The 13,488-nt window shown below is 42.1% G+C and overlaps 1 protein-coding gene across 1 annotated transcript in view; it reads right to left on the bottom strand.

Annotated features, from left to right (window-relative positions):
- Nucleotides 1–13,488, bottom strand: part of LOC126359091 (toll-like receptor 2 type-2) — a 138,292-nt gene that overhangs the window by 59,350 nt on the left and 65,454 nt on the right. Inside the window, exon 8 of the mRNA XM_050007603.1 lies at nt 9,111–9,295. Coding sequence (XP_049863560.1) covers nt 9,111–9,295 — 185 coding nt within the window. The remainder of the gene's footprint in view (nt 1–9,110; nt 9,296–13,488) is intronic.

Below are 13,488 nucleotides of genomic sequence, written 5' to 3'. Positions count from 1 at the left end.
AAAAATGAGATCGACAGGAAGTGCAAAATGGCTAAGCAGAGATGGCTACAGGACAAATATAAGGATGTAGGGGTGCATATCACTAGGGGTCAGATAGATACTGCTTACAGGGAAATTAAAGAGACCTTTGGAGAAAAGAGAACCACTTGCATAAATATCAAGAGCTCAGATGGAAACCCAGTTCTAAACAAAGAAGGGAAAGCAGAAAGGTGGAAGGAGTATATAGAAGGTCTATACAAGGGCGATATTCTTGACGACAATATTATAGAAATGGAGGAGAATGTAGATGAAGATGAAATAGGAGATATGATACTGCGTGAAGAATTTGACAGAGCACTGAAAGAACTAAGTCGAAACAAGGCCCCGGGAGTAGATAACATTCCATGAGAACTACTGACAGCCTTGGGAGATCCAGGCCTAACAAAACTCTACCACCTAGTGAGCAAGATGTATGAGAGAGGCGAAATACCCTCAGACTTCAAGAAGAATATAATAATTCGAATCCCAAAGAAAGCAGGTGTTGACAGATGTGAAAATTACCGAACTATCAGTTTAATAGGCCACGGCTGCAAAGTACTAACGTGAATTCTTTACAGACGAATGGAAAAACTAGTATAAGACAACCTCGGGGAAGATCAGTTTGGATTCCGTAGGAATGTTGGAACACGTGAGGCAATACTGACCCTACGACTTATCTTAGAAGATAGATTAAGGAAAGGCAAACCTACGTTTCTAGCATTTGTAGTCTTAGAGAAAGCTTTTGACAATGTTGATTGGAATACTCTCTTTCAAATTCTGCAAGTGGCAGGGGTAAAATACAGGGAGCGAAAGGCTATTTACAATTTGTACAGTAACCAGATGGCAGTTATAAGAGTCGAGGGGCATGAAAGGGAAGCAGTGGTTGGGAAGGTAGTGTGACAGCGTTGTAACCTATCCCCAATGTTATTCAATCTGTATATTGAGCAAGCAGTAAAGGAAACAAAGGAAAAATTCGGAGTAGGAATTAAAATCCAAGGAGAAGAACTAAAACCTTTGAGGTTCGCCGATGACATTGTAATTCTGTCAGAGACAGCAAAGGACCTAGAAGAACAGCTGAACGGAATGGACAGTGTCTTGAAAGGAGGGTATAAGATGAACGTCAACAAAAGCAAAACGAGGATAATGGAATGTAGTCGAATTAAGTCGGTTTATGCTGAGGGAATTATATTAGGAAATGAGACATTTAAAGTAGTAAAGGAGTTTTGCTATTTGGGGAGCAAAATAACTGATGATGGTCGAAGTAGAGAGGATATAAAATGTAGACTGGCAATGGCAAGGAAAGCGTTTCTGAAGAAGAAAAATTTGTTAACATCTAATATAGATGTAAATGTCATGAAGTATTTTCTGAAAGTATTTATATGGAGTGTAGCCATGTACGGAAGTGAAACGTGGACAATAAATAGTTTGGACAAGAAGAGAATAGAATCTTTCGCAATGTGGTGCTACAGAAGAATGCTGAAGATTAGGTGGGTAGATCACATAACTAATGAGGGGATATTGAATAGAATGGGAGAGAAGAGAAATTTGTGGCGCGTCTTGACTAGAAGAAGGGATCGGTTGGTAGGGCATATTCTGAGGCATCAAGGGATTACCAATTTAGTTTTGAAGGGCAGCTTGGAGGGTAAAAATCGTAGAGGGAGACCAAAGGATGAATACATTAAACAGATTGAGAAGGATGAGGGTTGTAGTATTTATTGTGAGATGAAGAAGCTTGAACAGGATAGAGTAGCATGGAGAGCTGCATCAAACCAGTCTGTGGATTGAAGACCACAACAACAACAACAACAACAACAACAACAGCGTAGTATTCCATACCCTCCTTCGTTACTCTGCAGTGTCACATTAATGATAAGGATTGTGAGACTATGGCTTAGGCAGGAGCGGCTCGAGACCGATGAATCGTTGAGCCTCGCTACGTCATTGGTATCTCGTTTCACATCCGAGCCGGAGGGAGCGTTCGTCTCACTTAGATGGAGGGAATATCGCAGCAACAAATGAGGCCAGCACTAGTCAACGAACCGACGTAACGTGGGATGACACAGATCCTAGCACCGTGAGCGCCACATACCACGCCACAACGAATTCAATACCAACAGAGCCAGCGCAGAATCCGATGTCTTCAACAGGCACTTACCAGGGAAGTCCTGGCGAGCAATATATTAATCTCCAAATGCAATTGGCTGGTCACGATCTGAGAAAGTTTGGACGATTGGCATGGCACGTTTGTTGACGCACTTAACAGGACTGGACAGTAAATTGCACATCCCGACTAAGGAGACAAAGACTCAGATAAGAAACGATCTGATGGTTTTAACATAGAGTTTCTGATGATAACCAGTAAAATACATCAGCAAACTATTGAAACCAATAGAATGGTTTGCTCAGAAAGAAACTGTTTTTTCTTAGTTGACCAGACAATTGAGGGATAAAAGTGTACAAACTACTGCACAAGGAAAAAATCTGAAGTAATTCGAAACTGAGTTAGCATCCGTAACCAGTATTGTGACTGTCAACTCGTATTACAAGACGTAGACACTGAGATTCTTGTTTAATCAATACCTAGAACTGTAAATGATAAGACTGTTAAATGTCAAGTGGCCAGCACGTCTTGAGACAGACGAGGTTCTGCGCTCGACACTGATATCGAAGACAGCTGGACGCTATTGAATCACGTTTGCAAAGTGTGAAGAACCCTGTAAGCAGCGTCAGTAAATCCCCTGCCGAGTCCTTACAAAGCAGCTTTTCTTAACCCCCCCCCCCCCCCTACATAGGGCGACGGGGCCGCTAACCAGCTCGCTGAGGGGTCAGCGCTGATCCACTGTGTGTGGGCGACGGGCTTGTGGTTGGCTCCGCCGTTCAGGTGCGTTGGTTCCAATGGCCAGCCCCTGCTTGCTTACTCCGGCAGCTATCTGCCAGCCCAAACTCCGTCAGCGTAGGCAGATAGTATCCTCCAAAAGCTTGCCTGTGTCCACACGCAGTCTCTAAATTGTAACTGGACAGTATTCCCATCTGATGTATGGAACAATAACTTTTTCTTTCAGAAATGGCTGCCGCCTGGCGAGGTAACCAGGGATGGTTTCTATTTCAGTTCTACATTAGATTATTTGTAACATCGTGGCCGAACAAGACGTGCAAATATGTCAATACCCACATCAAAAACAGTTTTGCATCACCCCAGTTCCCAGAACTCCTGGACATAGACATTGCCTGTGGATATTGTATCACAGACACAGTCCCTACGACTGCTCGAAGACGTCACTAAACAGGCCCAAAGATGTAAACAACTATGCATGAGCAGAGCCTATTAGACGAAGGGGGTCAGACAGTCGACCAGTTCCAGTCGTTGCACCAGGAAGGAGGTACATGGCTCGTGTTGTCTGTAGCTCAACCATGCCTAGGCAGTTGATACCACGAGTCAATCGCGTCCACATTGCTACTTTGTGCCAGGAAGGGCTCTCAACAAAGGAAGTGTCCAGGACTCTCAAGTGAACCAAAGCAATGTTATTCGGAGATGGAGGAGATACAGAAAGACAGAAACTGTCGATGACATGCCTCGCTCAGGCTGCCCAAGCGCTACTACTGCAGTGGGTGACCGCTACCTACGGACGACTCGGACGCACCCTGACAGCAACGCCACCGTGTTGAATAATGCTTTTCGTGCCTCCACAGGACTTCATGTTACGACTCACACTGTGTGCAATCGGATGCATGATGGCAACTTCACTATCGACATCCTTGGCGAGGTCCATCTTTGCAACCATGACACCATGCAGTGCGGTACAACATTCAGAATGGACCGCTTAGCATTAGCATCACGTTCACCGATGAGTGTCGCGTATGCCTCAACCAGACAATCGTCAGAGACGTGTTTGGAGGCAACCCGATCAGGCCGAACGCTTTAGACAAACTGTCCAGCGTGTGCAGCAAGGTGGAGGTTCGCTGCTGTTTTGGGGTGGCATTATGTGGGGCCGACGTAAGCAGCTGGTGGTCATGGAAGGCGCTGTAACGGCTGTACGATATGTGAATGTCATCCTCCGACTGATAGTGCAACTATATAGGCAGCTTATTGGAGAGGCATTAGTCTTCTTCGCGTCCCCATCGCGTACGTCTTGTGAATGACTTCCTTCAGGATAACAACATCGCTCAACTACAGTGCCCAACATGTTCTCCAGATGTAACCGTAGGCTTCCGCGGCCGTTGTCAATGTCAATAAAATTCTTCTGGGTTAGAGACCGCATTGTCATTTATAAAATTCCAACGTTTCGGCGTCTTGCAACAGACGCCGAAACGTAGGAATTTTATAAATGACAATGCGGTCTCTAACCCAGAAGAATTTTATTGACAATGTTCTCCAGACATGAACCCCATCGAACGTGGCTGGGATGGATTGAAAAGGGCTGTTTATGCATGACGTGATCCACCAACCACACTGAGGGCTGGCTCTGAGCACTATGCGACTAAACTTATGAGGTCATCAGTCGCCTAGAAATTAGAACTAATTAAACCTAACTAACCTAAGGACATCACACACATCCATGCCTGAGGCAGGATTCGAACCAGCGACCGTAGCGGTCTCTCGGTTCCCGATTGTAGCGCCTAGAACCGCACGGCCACTCCGGTCGGCCACACTGAGGGATCTACGCCGAATCGTCGTTGAGGAGTGAGACAATCTGGACCAACAGTGCCTTGATAAACTTGTGGATAGTATGCTACGACGAATACAGGCATGCATCAATGCAAGAGGACGTGCTACTGGGTATCTGAGGTATCGGTGTGTACAGAAATCTGGACCACCGCCTCTGAAGGTCTCGCTGTATGGTGGTACAACATGAAGTGTGTGGTTTTCATGAGCAATAAAAAGGGCGGAAATGATGTTTATGTTGATCTCTGTTCCAATTTTCTGTACTGGTTCCGGAACTCTCGGAACTGCGTGTGTAGTAACTACGTTTTCTTCTTCTTAAACTCAATCTCAGGGCATTTACAGTAACCTCGTGACAGCGATTCACAGGTGAATAATACTACAAAAAAGAGACATAACGGCTACTAGTACTACTGAGTGATAATGATTGTTGGATGGATAGTATTTTGAATGGTTGTAGCGTGGAAGAGATGAGGTCTGGACCGAGTTCGCAGTTTGACAGATACTATAGTTTTCTTGCCCTACAAAGTTGAGAGTATGTAGGTGTAGAGTTGGTACAATGTGTTGGCACAATCCCAAAAGATTACAACGGCTAATAATCTGGGATGAAACGACTAGGTGGTGGATGCAGAAAGCATAAAGGAGTTCATTGTGGAAGAGGAGAGAGAAGAAAGTAATAAATTCGTAGAGGTTTCTAGTGGGGGATTGTAGGCGCGTATGGAAGGTGACGCGTCTGAGGATTTCAGGGAGTGGTAAAATGTTGATGGAACAGAAATCCAGAAGGAGGTGACATTGGCATAACACAAATTAATGCTTTGTAAGTGTATAGTGTGGTGGAGGGATGTGCTAGTTAACAGTTTCAGACTGTTTTGTGTTTTCATTGGGTCGGTACAAGATGCCCTCAGTGTGTTAATTAATTGGGTGTGACGGTTTAAATGGTGAGGATGAAGCCACTTTCAAATCCAGAATTCATTATTATATTCTAGTGACACACTGTTGCACCTGAGTACAGGAAAGAGTGCTAACATTCACAAATAACATACGTGAGGATGGTACATTCGAAACATAAAATAAGCTAAAACTCCAAAGGCATATCGTGTGAACAGGAAAGTACTGCATAGAACCGGTATATCAGGTATTTCTTCCATACACACATTTTATATGAGGCATTACAATACAATAATGATTTCTGGTTTTGTCTTGATATAGAATTTGGTATAATATAAGCATCTGTGTGTTGTTTTATATGATGCCTCTTTGTGTTATTTTAAATCTTAAGGTGGTAGTTGTTATGGACTGAAATTAATTTCAAGTTCAATTTTTGTAAGCAATATCTAGAAATAAAAATATTTTTTATTTGACCACTGGAAAGTCAGTCGTCTCCTGAAACATTATACGAAACCACCATCAGCTGTATAATGCCTGCAACTTTTCTCACCCAACCTATCCCTACAAATTCCAGGCCATCTTCCATTCTACAACAGTCCCGACACTTTCTATTGACCTACCACGACACCCAGAGGATTTATTTAGTCATGCACCCTCCGCAGAAGACAGAATCGTAACCACAGTCCTATGAGATAAGTCATATATTTCAACTAATTGCACCGTCAGCTTGTTCTGTATCTCATGTTAATGCCACACGTACATAATACCAGAATCACTTCCTTTTTTACTGTATCGTCTAGATACCCTTGTGTAATCAAAATCTTATCCCACCCCATAAAGCATCCTGTATCCAGCTGGAATAACTCCCCACCATAAGCAGAGAAACAGTCTATTACAAACCCAAACCTCGCAGTTCATACCAACCCACAGTTTCACCCCCGTCCCCAGTCCGCTCTCTGTCATTCGGTTTCATTCCATCAGAGTTTCTTTCCTGGAGTTGGTAATTGAGTCACTGAAGATGATAACCAATTGCACCAGAGAAGCCAGAACGCCAAAACGGTCAGCAGCACTGTAAAGACATTTCCATTACCATCGTAGACATCAATCGCCGCACGAAGAGCATACGTTTTAATTGACGAAAGCTGCACATTCTTATCTACCTCTTTTATTTTTACATTTATAGTTACTTTTATCAGTTCCTGTACCGCTGAGGAGTAGATACTGAAATGCCGGCAAGCCACTCAGATTTAAAGAAATTAAATAACGAGAAAGAAAAATAAATGAGCCGTGGAGAGCTGGTGTCAGTGTTATTTTGTTCATGTATCGTTGAGATCGATTGTGGTTGATCAAAGCTATCTTTGCTCTTCGCGTGTATTATCTTCCGGGTTGCGGGCGAAGGAATTGGGTTGTTAGTCTTCGACGTGTAACCCTCGAGATCTCGTGACATTCTCTGGGAGACAAGTGTCAACGGCTGCCGAACGAGTGTGATCACCGTTATATGTTGTGGTGTGAAACTGGTCGGGCGTTTTGGCGACATGTGCAGCTTGGAGATACAAGTTCTGTGACTTCACTCGGAACAAAATTTGAAGTGAAGCGGTGAAGCTGTGGAGTCCGCTCCTGCGTATTGTGTACGTGATATGAAGCAAGTGGTCGTAATTGTGTTGTGTTGTCCGACGCACTCAGAGCCATTTAAATTTCATTATTATGGTGACTCATAGTCGAACTTTAAGATGGCGTGGAAGAGTTCAGTTGGTCTAGTTAAATGGTGGCCGTTATTTGAAAGTTTTCTCAGAAGTTTTACTAGTGCTCTGTGTTTCTTGTAATCAAATGGTTTTAAGTCGGCGTTTTCAAATCCTGCACTCTATTAATACAGTTGTCCATGTGTACAATGCTTTAGGTCAGAGTTGCGAATTTGTCAGTAGTGTAACGTGTTCCTTTAGACGCTTACCCATATATCGAGTCAATGGTTCTGCCGAGTGTTTCTATGTTTCAGAGTTATTGGAATGTCTTTGTGATTCGCGTAAAAACCTTTGATTGTGCCAGCGCCTTGGCAGGAAGTGAAATGTCATCCGAGGTCTAGGCCTGGCAGTGTTTAAGAACCTGGCCACTACCGGGAGTTGTTCACATACCGCCTTCTAAAATTTAGTATTTACCTTCCTTCCGCCAAGGCGGGTTAAGCTGGTGGATGTATAAATACATATTGTATGTAACCTGTTCTTATAGGAAATTGTTTCCTTAAATATTAGCGACAGGATACTGGCTAAACTTTTTAACTGCATACCATCTGCTGAGTTCCTTGCGCACCTCTTTCTAGTAGTCTTTTATTAACACATCTGAGCACGTGAACGTTCATTCTTAAAGATCAGTGTTTCTGCTTTAGTTTCTTTATGTAAGTGGTTGTATCATGTTATGTGACTGCATCTTAGCTTGACACTAGTGTTGAAGTGTCATTAAGTCACCCTTCATTGGTAACTGCTTTCATTATATGTATTTCGAAGGAAATGCTATATGGGAGTTTGAATTTTTTAGGTTTGTCAGTAATTCTGTTTTCTTAATAAGGGAAAATAAAGCGAGGGGTATTAGTGTCTGGCAAAGTTAAGTTTTTAATTGACCTTTTAACAAGTGCTTCTGTAACGGATTGGAATAGGATGTTTATAAGCGTATTTTACTGAAGAATTTTAAGTGTAGCCATCTTAATGTAATAACTGGTTTTAAGGAGTTTGATGAAGTGGCTGTGTGAAGTAATTGATAACTGCTATGCTTAAGGTTTCTATAAATCCTGGCACATTACGTTTTTTATAACTTCCTCTTAAGGGACTGTTTATTTGAGTACTCAGTACGTTGGGTGTCTAACTGTATTCGCAAAGCTTTATCTAGTGGCTCGTCCACAATTTGTAGTTGTCAAATTCCTTAAAAGGTGTAATGTCAGTAAATTGTCTTAATTATAAATTGTGACTACCAACCATGATTCCATCCCGCTTCCTCTTTTATGGTATCTTAGGAGAGGAGGAGGAGGAGATTACTGTTTAACGTCCCGTCAACAACGAGGTCATTAGAGACGGAGCACAAGCTCGGATTAGGGAAGGATGGGGAAGGAAATAGGCCGTGCCCTTTCAAAGGAACCATGCCGGCATTTGCCTGAAGTGGTCTAGAGAAATCACGGAAAACCTAACTCAGGACGGCCAGACACGGGATTGAACCGTCGTCCTCCCGAATGCGAGTCCAGTGTGCTAACAACTGCGCCACCTCGCTCGGTAGTATCTTAGATATGGTGGGTAAGTGTGGTACGAAAGGGGAACCACGTACCAATATAATCGTTCAGCACAATAACAAAATGCTTCGGAACGTTAACAATTATAAGCATACACTGGGCGTCGTTAGAATTGTAATATGAGGGTATCGAATGGTAATTAAGCAAGACTTTATCATACTATACGTATATAACAATAAAATGCCCAGGGTAGCCTGAGACTGATAACTTATTGATGAGTTTAGTGATTATATGAAATGACACACTTTCAGAAATATTTTCTGTAGAACATACTTTCTTTGTTTTTCCATCCACTGGCGTAGCTGCCGAGTAACTTCAGCATCACTTGAGCAGGGATCACAGCTCAGCAGCATGTTGTCGCCCAGGTCTATGGTCATTCCTGAATCATCAGCTCTGAGGAACTGGAGTCCCAGTGGTGATCGTGCATTCCCTACCAAGGTTAGATGGCCCGCTCGAACCTGCGAGAAACATCGAAAAGGACCTGGTAATAAAAGTAGACCTCGGAAAACTTTGTTAGTTCTATTTTTTTTAATTCGTTGTGTTGATGAATTGGTTTCACTGTAAAATATATCTGACATGGACTTCAAAAGGTAACATACAGTGCGAGATTCTCTCGATAGTATCATTTTCTACAACAACAAACATTTGATCATTTTATGAGTTTTGCTTCGCCAAAAATATCTGTCATACTTTTTGAACTTCACTACTGCCAATTTTAGGCTCCTGTCACCGCAAGAATGGCTCCCCAGTCGTTTTGCTCCATTTATGTACAGGGAACCGTTTACGTAGAGCACTTTTCTGGGGAACCATTCTTGCTAGAGCGCCATCAACAGAGGGAAGTTGGTACTGCCATTTATTAAGGGCTCTACAAACTTCACAGCATCAGCAAAAAAGCATCTTAGCAAGATGAACGTATTTGTGTTTTTGTGCAAAGTGAATAACTTTTTTTTTACTCAAATATCTAATCTTCTAGAGAGCAAACATTTTAGAATTAAGACCTGAGCTTACTCTACGTAACAAGGTACATTTGTATAATTTGGAAGCCTTTGAGGTACTACTTTGGTTCTGAAGCTAATTCAATGTAATGGGGCTCGTTTATTCAGTTCAGCCGGCCGCGGTGGTCTCGCGGTTCTAGGCGCGCAGTCCGGAACCGTGCGACTGCTACGGTCGCAGGTTCGAATCCTGCCTCGGGCATGGATGTGTGTGATGTCCTTAGGTTAGTTAGGTTTAAGTAGTTCTAAGTTCTAGGGGACTGATGACCACAGATGTTAAGTCCCATAGTGCTCAGAGCCATTTGAACCATTTTTTTCAGTTCAGTATGGGCACATTTATACACTAATCTGCATTGCTATCCCAACTGATATCCGAGTCAAGGAAATATGACTATCAGTGATTGCAGACCGAGCACCCCCACACGGCTGGTCTAGTCTAGAGAGACTCCCTAGCACTCGCCCCAGTTGTACAGGCGACTTTGCTAGCGATGGTAACTGTATACATACGATATCATTTGCAGAGACGACAGTTTAGCATAGCCTTCAGCTAAGTCATTTGCAACGACCTAGCAAGGCGCCATATTCTTCAAGAATGTATTCTGAACAGATAATATTGTGAATCATGTACCGTCAAGAGCAACGTTCATCATTAATGGATTAAAGTTAAGTTTCAAACTAATTACGTCCGCTTTCTGAATTCTAATTCCTTGTCATGTTCCAGACCTCACGTCAGTATAGTCTTCCCGTGCAGTTCGGCCTCCTCTAGTAACACGGTGTTGGCGCTTCTGCCAACACAACAAAAGCTATTTTTGTATTTACTGCTTGATACAATAAATAAAAAAGAAATAAAGAATGGGTTGAATGCCTTAGATGTAAAAGGTAGCTTCGCGACGTTTGTGCCACAGGAAACACTATTTTTTGCTTGCATAACTGCAAATCGGAGAATGATTATGAATTGACCTTCAATTAACGCCCAAATTTCTTTGTAGGCCATATAATGCCTTCCTGTGGAAGTTCATAATGGTAAATATATCCACAACTAACATTCAAATTTCAACAAAAATTTGTTTACTGATAGTAAATTTTTTGTTATTTTACGTCATTTTGGTGTAAGCAAGCCTGTGATTTCGTTTATTTTCAATAACAGACATTTTGAAAATTTTTGCACAACGTTTTGTTTACATATATGTTTTAGGCCTAGACGTATCCCCTTAGGTGCGTAAACCTATCCAACTGCGGGGCAAGTTTTTACACTCGACTTAAGTCTACATTAAAATTATTCTTCAATCTTAAATATACCGTGGAGTCAGAAATATATGTACCAATCTATGCTTTAATAACCATTTTATGAGACTAAAAGATATTAAACAAGTTAAATGTGACAAAATTCTGAAAAGAAATCCGGCTAAATGTACCCCAGTTCCCCTATGAATTACGGTGCAAGTGAGTGCACTCGGACCTAAGTTAGCATTCATACATATTTCCTGATGGAAATCCAACGTGGCGGCAATTTTGTGAGAGAGCACACTGGCAAGCGCGTGGAAAGTTTCACTTTTGGAGATTCGATGGTGGTGAGAGCATCCCACGAATCATCTTTTTACCGGTCTTTGTCAGCCCATAGGCTACTGTGATAGTCTCAGATCAGCACCATAAAGATATCGAAATAAATCACCTTAAAAGGTGGGAACAAGTATTTTGGAAGCAGTGACGCTGGTCCAGTATAAGAGAATTTGTTCTCCACGCCTCGGCTCGCTCTCTGAAGCAGGATTGGCGGAGACCTGTTGCAGATTCGACGACAGGGTAGAGTGCTGCTGCATACACAAGCATAACGATCAGAAGACAATGCTGAATATGGGGCTCCACGGCAGACAATACCCAGGCTCCCATTTTGACACAATGGTACCGTTAATTACGATTCCAGTGGGCACAGGATAATCGAGTCTGGACTGTATATCAACGGAAATGAGTGGTCCAGTCAGGTGAACCACGTTTCTTTCTAGACGACCTTGACAGTCGCCTCCGGATACGCAGTCATTCCAGGCGAATGGCTGCTCAAAATATGCGCAACGTCATGGACACAAACTGTTGGGTGCATTATTACAGTATGGAGGACATTCGTCTGCGATTTCTTGGGGCCTGTGGTAGTACTGGAAGGCGCGATGACAGCTGTGAACCACTTCAACATTATTGCTCATCACCTGCATTCCTTCATGTTTGATGTCTTTCCTTATCTTCCAGCAGCATAAGTGTCCCTGTCACAAACCCAGAGTCGTGCCGCAGTCGTTTCGGAATCACCACAGTGAACTGACGTGGATGTCCTGACCAACAAATTCGTAGTAATTGTATCAATTTGCCGTAAAGCACCCTTTTGTGAAAATGACCGAGTCGAAAGTTATAAGCGAAAATCTTTCTGATACTGAAAGTATCTAACCATAATTGCATCTTTTTGTGATTGTATCATTGATAATATTGTTCTAAATTAATTATACAACAAACCTGCATCTGACTTCGTCTGTGACTTGTTTCTTGCACTCCTCCGTTTTGCCAGAAATGCAACATGTATTTGACTCAGCAATCAAGTTTAAGAGAATAATGCCGTTTGTGCAATGGCATTAAGATGGTACTAGAAAATTAACTTTTGGCCCTGATGTTTACTTGATGAAATTATATCGTGACTTGAAATATGCCAGTTGTGCAATCTCATAAAATTTGTTATTTGAATTAACTTTGCTCTGATAACATTAGTTATACCAAAATCGTTTTCAAACTATGAACTGCACATATATATTGCATAGAGGCCTCATTTTTTTACGTTCTTTCATTGGTGGGTAACTTTACTTTACTACTCATTTTCATATTCAATACAAACAAAGGATGTGGATTATGATTCAGACTGTTAGACTTATATATATATAAGCTAAAATTTTAAGTCTTACACAAAACCAACCATTTCCAACATTTTTGTAGCACGAATCACTCTTACAAAAAATTTTACGAAACGCTTACTGTGTCGAACCTTGGACATACAAATCCTAACTCTAAACATTATCTAACAAAACCAATTTGAAATCATTATATATCTTATCACATTTACGTACTAAAGATTGGTCAGGGGCAGCGAGCGCGACCTACCTTAAAGATGTCACCATACGTCTGCTTCCTCCGGGCACCTACCTGCGACTCTTCGATTTTTTACTGCGTGCTCCTGGCTCTACTCAAAGATATTATACTCGTTCCACCTTGCAGTTGGCAACTACCGGCTTTATTTTCTGGATCTACTCTGATCAGACCTTAGCACATACCTTTCAATATCTCTGGCAGACGAACACATGTACCAGTACTGTTGTTTCTAAGATTGTGTGGTAGACAGTCCCGACGAGAATTTGTTATTCGTTAACAGATGTGATTCTAACATTATGGAGCTCCACCTCACTTCGGACTAAGGTATCATGAAGTCGTATGTTTTTAGGTTAATTAGTACAAGTCTATGTGGCAAGATCATGCCATTAATGCTTAGCTTTCCATGGTCAGAAGGTCATGTGTCGAAGTGTGGATGTGTGGCGTAGAAAAAAATTGCGTCACCAGGTCATACACTTTCTGAATTGTTTGTGAGAAGACTGTTCGACACAGATAGAAAGCGGTCATCAGACTGATGTATG

Source organism: Schistocerca gregaria, chromosome 1 (genome assembly GCF_023897955.1).
Source record: "Schistocerca gregaria isolate iqSchGreg1 chromosome 1, iqSchGreg1.2, whole genome shotgun sequence".
Taxonomy (NCBI): Eukaryota; Metazoa; Arthropoda; class Insecta; order Orthoptera; family Acrididae; genus Schistocerca; species Schistocerca gregaria.
This window is presented reverse-complemented; position numbering and strand designations above follow the sequence as displayed.